Source organism: Cylas formicarius, unplaced genomic scaffold, assembly GCF_029955315.1.
Source record: "Cylas formicarius isolate icCylForm1 unplaced genomic scaffold, icCylForm1.1 PGA_scaffold_4__25_contigs__length_36172078, whole genome shotgun sequence".
NCBI classification, from domain to species: Eukaryota; Metazoa; Arthropoda; class Insecta; order Coleoptera; family Brentidae; genus Cylas; species Cylas formicarius.
This window is the reverse complement of record NW_026844334.1, coordinates 28,543,077-28,551,974: the sequence shown is the minus strand read 5'-3', so window position 1 is coordinate 28,551,974 and position 8,898 is coordinate 28,543,077. Positions and strand designations below refer to the sequence as shown.

The window sequence follows — 8,898 nt, the reverse complement described above, 5'->3', positions numbered from 1 at the left end:
ACTGAATTTTTTATACGAAGTCATTTTAATTTTTAATGCCCAATCGGGTATAATTATAAAAAAAATTGGGTTTCCATTTGCACGCTGTGTCAATTTACATCCAAAATATCCACACAATATATGAAAATATGCCACCTCACACAAGGAATCCATACAAAATTAAATAAGGCTCCCTTATAGGGAAAATTGTTAATTATTTTAAGACCTGCAAACGTCACATTTGACATAAAATTCAAGATTTGTTTAAAACGAATGGACTTACATATAGGACTATTTGAACGCTAATCCAAAAATGGAATAGTATATAGGGCGCTCTTTTTAAAATACCTCAGGTGGACGGAGCAGCACGTATACCGGCTGATCTTAATTATGTGTAATTGTGGTGTGTAATTAAGCGGTAAGTTTTTTATGAGTAGATACAAAGTCGCTTAAATTAGCAAACTAGTAGCATTTTTCCATTGAATACAATGGTGAAAACAGAAAAACGATAAAAGGAAAATGGAGTTTTATTTCCTAACTGCTCATAGTCATCTAGTCTAAAAGAGAAATGTGCTGATAATTGAGTTATTTTCAATTTTGGTTTGTTAGACCCTTATTTTAATGTGTAACGATATAGGTAAAAAAATAAAGAGTCGAACAGGCCTATAGTTAAGTCGTTGTCAAAGCCCATGGGATTTTGGAATTAAGTAGGGTCCTTATAGGGAACTATAAGATTCGCGTAGTTGTCGATAGTACCCTTTTAGTCGTCGGTTTTGATGTCAGCTATGATTGTTTCATCGACGGCTTGAAATACACCTTTTGCATTGTTATCAATTAAACCGATCAGACACAGGTGATCGCTGTAGTTATTTTGAAGTTGTGAGCTGAGAAAAGGGCTTTCGAATATGATTCATTTAAGATTAATTTTGGAAGTTGTGTTTTTATTCTTCGCTATGGCAAGAGCGGGACAATAAATTTCCACGTTTCACCCTTCACTAAATGGTAACCAAATGCAACGTTGTGACAAATGTTACTTAGGTAATTTTAAGTTTGGTACTGAAGCTTTGATTTTGGACAGCAAACGAACGGGTTTCGACAAAAAGATACATTGTCTTAATATCACAAATAAAGAATACGTTTCATATAGAAATTGATACTATAATTTACTTAACCGCTGGAAAATAAAAGAAACTTGATTTAATATGATCCACAGTTAAATGTGAAATGGAAAATGTGATCCGTTTCCTATCTACTAATACAATAATAACAATACGCACTTTTGAATCTAAGTATACAACAATACCAAATGTGAAAGGCACAATTACTAAATTATTAAATTTGGTAACCGAAGCAATTTTTTTTATCCAAATGTCATGTTGTTCCTTGTAAACTTCAAAATCAGCTCGTAGGTCCATCTGGGCTGATTCTTGGCGACCCAGTGTCCGGCGTTTCGAATCAAAACTTCTGTGAGCGTCCCAGCTTGCTTGACGTATCCCGCAACGTCGTTGTCTAGACGCCAAATTACTCGGGACGCGTTCTTATATTCAGCGGCCTGGTTGAAAGTTAGGTGACTTAGAAAATTCTCTCCCAAAACATAAGCCGTTATGACGTCCGTCTGTCCGTTATAAAACAATACCCTATAGTTTTGATTTAGTAGGTTAGCTACTTGATATCCTACACCTTTCGGGTAATCAAGTAATAAGTTTAAGAACACGTTGATACCAATTGCCGTAAAGTTGTTATTTCCGACGTGTATTGCTGAACGTACGTCATCTCGGGTGATGAGATTTTGAAAGTAAAGAGTCGGAGCGACCGCCTCGAGATAGTTTAAGTCATTGTCAAAGCCAGTTGCATTTTGGAACAGGGTCGGACCTTTGTAGGGAACTATCAGCTTCGCGTAGTTATCCATAGCACCCTGATAGTCGCCGGCCTTGATATCGGCTACGATTATTTCCTCGACGGCTTTGAATACGCCTCTAGTCTTGTTATCAATTAAACCAATCTGATATAGGTAATCGCTGTAGTTGCTTTGAAATTGTGGATCGACAAAGGGACTTTCGACTATTATCCCTTTAAGATTAATTTTAGACGTTGCGTTTTCATTCTTGGCGATGATATAATTGGCAAGAACGGGACAGTACTTTCCCGCGTAAGACACTCCGGACGCGTAAAAATCGTTCGATTTAAGTTCCGAAAACAGCTGGAAAAACTGTGTCAAGGCTTTATACAGATGTTGGGCGACTATAGTTTCGTTCCGCGCGTATCCGCCGTTGGTAAAACTATATCCGACTCCGACGGGATTATCGATGAACAACATTGAGTGATTTCTTGTCCAAGTGTAATTCCTCAACGTAACGTTCAAATTTTTGTCGACGATAAACGGTCCGTTTTCGTCAAACAAACTTCTTACTGTTGCGATTCCGGGACCTCCTTGCAGCCATAGAATTACCGGATCGCTAGAGACGTTTCCTTGCGACGGGAAAAACCAGAAAAACAAATTGGAGTTGAACCTTTGATCGACGGTAAAGTATCCGGAGTAACTAGTGACGTTTCTAAATTGCGAATACGAAACCAATGCGGCAGCCCGCGCTTCTTTGATTTGATTGTTGTTTAAGTAATCAGTAATAATCAAAGGATCTTCAACAGCACACACTGCATATCCAATAAGAACCGAGACAAGAATCGAGATATGACATATCAGGAACTTAGCCATATTGCTGCTTTCCCTGAAACAAAAGAAAAAAAAGCTGGAGTGATGATTTGATTCTTAATGCGAGTGAGTTATGAATCATCATTGAATGTAAAGCTTAATGGTCTCCATAGTCGTATTGTTGTACCTAAATTGTAATTATTAAAGTTGTTACCAAAGTACGTTCTTGACATGAATTTTCGTTACGAAAAAACTCGACACAGAATATCACTTTTAAGAGAGAAAGACGAAAGGAGAGCAGTTTTGAATAAAAGACGGAACTATCATCTGGACGAAACTTGCATCAATATAGGATATCCCGTTGTTAAAAAATGGCATTCTAAAAATGTAAAAAGCTAGAAGAAAATGGAAAAGATGGAATAAAAACACCCGATGTGTTATAATCATGGATAATACCAGCTACCACTCAAGAAAATCCGAAAATATATCTATTGCCATCTCTATAATTTTAATAATGTATCCGGTGTCCCAGGAAGGGCAACGAGGTACCGTATTAGGGAAACGGAGGGTCCTAGAAACTTGAAAAACAATTATTAAGCAAATCGAACAAGAGAAAGTACTGAAAATTATTTTCGGGTTTCTGGGGTCAAAGTTTTCAATTTGTTAAATCGGTAGTGCCACCAAAGTGCGAACTATTTTAAAGCTAAGGAAAATTCAAATTCAAAAATTCAATAACTTAAATACAACGGTATTAGTTTTTTTATATCACTAGATACTCAAATAAGGGCCCACATCTCAATATCGTATATCCTAACCTAAAATATGAATAGAAGAATTTAACGCCCAAGAAGAGTAGGATTTTGAAAAAAGAAACACTTTAGGGGTTATTATTAATGTTTTGTTATCTCGAATTTACCAAATAAAACATGAATATTAAAAAAAATCGACAAAGAACGAATAAACATTCTAATGTACGTTCTTGGGGAAGAAGCGGACGAGGTGTGGTTGCACTTTAGGAATGCACCAACTACCTACGACTTAGCGTCAACCCCTTTCGAAAAACATTTCATACCCCACTGAAACATTATTTTCGAAAGATTTAAATTCAACAGCAGATTGCAACAACCTGGCGAGTCAATGGTAAACAATTAAGTGGACAGTGGATTCAAGGACAGAATCGTAGTAGGTATGCTAGACCTAACAACCAGCGAAAGATTACAATTAAAACTGCAATTAACCTTAACTAAGGGTGTCTTGGAAGCCAAACAAGCAGAAATGCAAGCCAGTCAAATCAGAGAACTTCAAAGTTCCTTGCCGCATCGCAAAGGCAACAGCGGAAACGCGGTGGTAGGCGTCGCGGAGTTCCAAAAACAACAAGCTCGCCAGCAGCAACAAAAAACCAACTTTTTACGAAGTGGCTGCGGCACATTAGGCAGCGTTGCCAAATCAATCGTCTCGTTCCGAAAAGGGGGAAATAAAGAAGACATCGCCAAGAAAAAATGCACATTTTGCGAATTATCCGTCCATCCAAGGAAACACTGTCCTGGCAACAAATCAATATGCCGACATTGGACAAAAGTTTGTCGCAGTACTAAGGTCAGATCAATTCAATTTGATAATCAAAGTGAAACTACTAATAAAAATAATAACAAAATTGCAGAGGTGGACCGTTTGTTTCCCTAGCTACTCGTGGGACCTTTATGGAACCAAAAATGAAATGTGTAAAGGAGAAGGAGGAGGGGCCCCAGGGGGGCTCCAGCAACCAGGGGCGTCCTCAGGAAGGCCCCCTCCAAGGGCGATCTGAACAGGATCCCCGGGTCGCCAGCGGGGTGGAGGGCTCGGTACAAACCTGGGAACATCACTTCTATGACACACCGCCCCAGACATAGGAGTGGGGGGGGGCTCTGAGAAGTAGGTACTCGATCGTTTACAAAAACTTGACATAATCGAACCGGAAGATTATCATACTCCGTGGGTAAGTTCAATCGGAGTAGTGCGTAAAGACAACAAAATCAGACTGTGTGTAGAAAGCAGTTCTCCGTACTCATTTTATTATCGGATAAATAGGAAGAAGTCTTGCCCAAGTCCAATTCTCAAATTATTTTAGTCGATTAGGTACAGTGTCCGGATTCTATCAAATAAACAGTGTCAACATTTAACTTGTTTGATAACTCCTTTTGGTCGCTTTATATTACCATTTGGCATTACATGTGCTCTATGCGTTTATATGACCTTCTAAAAGGGCTTGATGGTGTTACTTTTCATATAGACGACATATTAGTCCATGACCTACACTAAAAAGACATAACGTATTCATGCAGAAGGTATCACTTTAAATAAACAAAAATGTGTTTTTGGCGTAAAAGCTCTCCAGTTCCCAGTTCCTACTGACAAAAATGAACATTTAAGATTCTTAGGCATGGTAAATTTTTCAAGTCCTTTTGTACCAAATCTCTTTTGAAGAAAAATGTAAACTTTTCATGGGGATTGTCACAAAAACAAAGTTTTAAAAAAATTAATAAATTATTGCAACAAAGCCCCTGTCTCGAATATTTCGATCCAAATAAAAAAAAAAAAAATCCGCAGATGCCTAATGTTTTGGAATAGGAGCTTGTCTAATTCAACAAAACAAAGGTGGTTTAAAGAAAATAGTATGTTACTCGTCAAGATTACTACCAAAAACTGAACGTTATGCTCAAATAAAATGCGAAAGTTTAGTATTAACACTGGCTTGTGATTTTCTGAGTAGATCTCTGAATTAAAAATCTCTCTAGAAACAGATCACAAACCACTTATACAAGTTCTTCAAACGAAAGCTTTTGATGAATTAATGCCGCGTTTGCAACATTTGTGCTATGACTACGATATTTATTTTGTACCGGGAAAAGACTTAGTTGTTGGGGACGTATTATCGAGACAATAAATTTAATCACTACCTCTTTTGTAGTCAATCCATATTTTTAGCAGCAATTCACCTAATTTGAAAGAGCTCGTAAAACAGACAACAAAGAAAGTGTCACTGGAAATCGGGAATGTATTAATGCGCGTTCTGGTCCGATTAGAATTACAAAAAGACCATCTGACCAATTTCTTTGTAAAGGGGAGGATGTTCTGTGAGCAACAATGTTAATGTTCCTGCCGCAGAAACTTCTTGGTTTTAGTCTATACTTAGCACTATATCGCACTCAATATCGATGCGCGAGCGCAATGTCCTCAGGCAACGCACGACAACTATCATTGTATTTATTTTAAAAGTCGTTACCGAATAAATCTTTAGCTTCTGAACTATCGTATTAATTTAACTGTCGCGAGAACCCCCGACAGAACAAAACTCATCGTAAGTAAGTGCGTAGAAAAAATCAACGCGTTGGGAACGAAGGAAAAAATACTGATTATTTCAATACAAATTTTATTACTTAAATCAATAATTAATGAAATTGGTTTGCCTTCAATAATTGGTTAGTTTTGGTTAGTTAACTAAACCTTATTATTTAACTATACAAGTTAAGGTTAAACTGCTAAGAAATTCGAATGTATTGTAGAAAAGTAATAAATAAAATAAGATAAAAGATAATATTTACATAGCGTCATGCTCTGAAGAAGTCAACAGTTGGCGGAACATTAGCTGGTTCGACTAAACAAAAACCGACGCAAGAGGAATCCAGAAGTTTCATAAAAAGATGATGTTTTCTTTTTATTTTAAATATCATTTGGCATCCGATGTAATAAATTAGGGTTATTTGGTACATTCGGAATAATAACAAAGTTATGTTATTCATATTTTAGGTTAAGATACCGAGATGCGATTTTCATTGCGTTGTTTGGCGTATTTTACTATGTAACGATATGCAAATTTTAAGCATTTTTCGAGATATGGACATTCATTTTGGAAAATATCCGAATATCCCCCACAACTGCCAGAGACAGAGCAAACAGAATTGAATAAAAAATATTAGAACTTTTCTCAGCATTAACTTAGCTGTAACTATGGTTTATGGTAACTATTGTAAATTTTTGTAGAAACCTGGTTTTGAAATTGAAGATAACTAGGGGGCGTCGTGGGCCTTTAGAAACTTGAAAATGATATTCGGCATTTTCTCTTGGTCGATTTACTTTATAATTTTGTTTTCAAATTTGTGAGAACGTCCGTTTCCCTAATATCGTGCTACTTCTTCTATATTTATTATTTTATTAAATTACCTGTAGAAACGCCGCTGTCACATTTCGTTCATTCCCCAAACTCGCCTCTCTATCGTATGCAAGTTATTGTGACATTATCATTGCAATTCCTGGATAACGGTCCCTGTTATTGCTAATTTGCATTTAATTAACATTACGTATTACCGAAGATAGGGAATAAAATGAAATAAAACTTTCTATAAAATGGGAAATTTTTTCCGGTTCCTCTCAACTTCGGTTTTGGTCATAGGCGTAGGAAAACTTTGTAACTTATATATTGTCAGTGTAATATAAAAAAATTATAATGCAAATGATGATGCAAATAGCACCAGACCCGAATAAATGGAAATACACGTCGAAGATAGAAGAAAAATCTTTTATAAAACATCTGAATGTATGATTTAGCCGAAATTATATGGCAAAAGGATGACTCCCCGTCTAATAATATTTCTTCAGTGGCAGAATATTCAAATAATACATGACCAACATGGATTCTTGCATGCGATATAATATTATAGCTAAATATTAGGCTGGGTAGTAGGTTATTAAAAAAACAAAATTTGTTTTGAAGCTTAAATATAGATGACACTCAAGAACTAATTATGAGTGAAATAAATCATATTAATGATTTGCATCCTGACTGGATAATTAAAGCTTTAGATAAGTTAATCGACTGTCTATTCAAGAAAATTGTGATCATTTTCAACAATGTGCGCAATATTCCTAATTAATAAATTAGTGTTTCTTCCTTTTTTGTTATTTATATATTTTTATATAATATATTCGCTGGCCCTAATTGCATTTTTGTTATTTATTTATATGCAACTGTAAATCGAATTTTTTTCAATTGAAATATTATCCTTTCATCCATTTTTTAACATCTGTTACAATTACATAAAAGACGTGGCGCTGACGTGATGTCCTCCATGATGATGCATTACGATGATGGACGATTATATTTTTGGCTAATATTGGCATTAATGCAAAAAATAATTAGAAAAAATCAGTATAAAAGGACCTTTTTTTTAATGAAATAATATGCAGCGCTTACGACGTTGATATACTATGCTTCTTAGGCATACTCTGTATATCAATAAATACTAAATATTAAATCTACACATTAAACCATACAACTTTTTTTTGTAAAATGTAAAATAACAAAGTGGGAGGGGAATAACACCCGTTACATAGTGTTTAGAATAGTAGAATTTTTTTTAATTGAGCTGCTCTTCTTGCCATTTTGAACTGAAGCCAATACAATATTTATGGGACCAATATATCATTTATGAGATAATCAATTCCTTATAGCTATTAGAAATATAAAGATCTTGGCTAATATTGATAAAAAAATCAGAAGTTCCATTCAATATACACAGGTGCGAGATTTTTCTCAAATTGTGTTTATATCACATTATATTTTCGGGCAAAAAGGAGTTAAGTGTGTGGATATAGCTGAAAATGGTGTAAAGTGCAAAATAAGCGCTGAAGATTATTCCCATCTCTGCGAAAATATAATAGCTCTATCATAACATATCATACCGCAGTGAAATATGGTCGGTCAAACAAATTAAACAACTGGATCAAAGCATGAGTTCTCGATGTGACCCGATTATAAGGAGTATGGAAGGAAAATCTCTAGATATTGAGTTCTTATCTGTCTAGTGATTTTGATTCAAATATTTTTCTAATAAACTGTAATTGTTACATTTGACATAAAATTCCGTATTTCATTTAATAATTAAGATTCAATTTTTATGCGAAATATAGCTCTTTTAAGCATGTAATTAATTTCGTTTGCAGCTTTGCGAAGTGATATAGAAAGTGAGATTTAAAACACTTACCACTTAGGTGGTTCGTTGATAAAGGAAAGCGAACTTTAATCGAAAGTATTAAATGCATGATATTTATATACAGTAGACAGATATCATCTAGAGCGATAAAACACTTTAAGTGGGGCAATAATATAAACGGTATATTAGGTACTCTGGTGGCGACCGTGACCTTTAGGTAACAACCCAATGAATTTTATCCACTAAAATTAATTCTGACCTTTGGTCATTTGAAGTGAAAATCGTATTCAGCTTCCTTTC

At 35.3% G+C, this 8,898-nt stretch overlaps 1 protein-coding gene across 1 annotated transcript; it reads right to left on the bottom strand.

Moving 5' to 3' along the window:
• Positions 1-559: 559 nt before the first annotated feature.
• On the bottom strand, positions 560-8,672 carry LOC132700983 (venom serine carboxypeptidase-like). Its single transcript, XM_060668589.1, has 2 exons — positions 8,650-8,672; positions 560-2,705 (listed from the first exon to the last, which is right to left on the bottom strand). The coding sequence occupies exon 2, from the start codon at positions 2,690-2,692 to the stop codon at positions 1,340-1,342; it is 1,353 nt and encodes a 450-aa protein (XP_060524572.1). The 5' UTR covers positions 2,693-2,705; positions 8,650-8,672; the 3' UTR covers positions 560-1,339.
• Between the last annotated feature and the right edge of the window lie 226 nt (positions 8,673-8,898).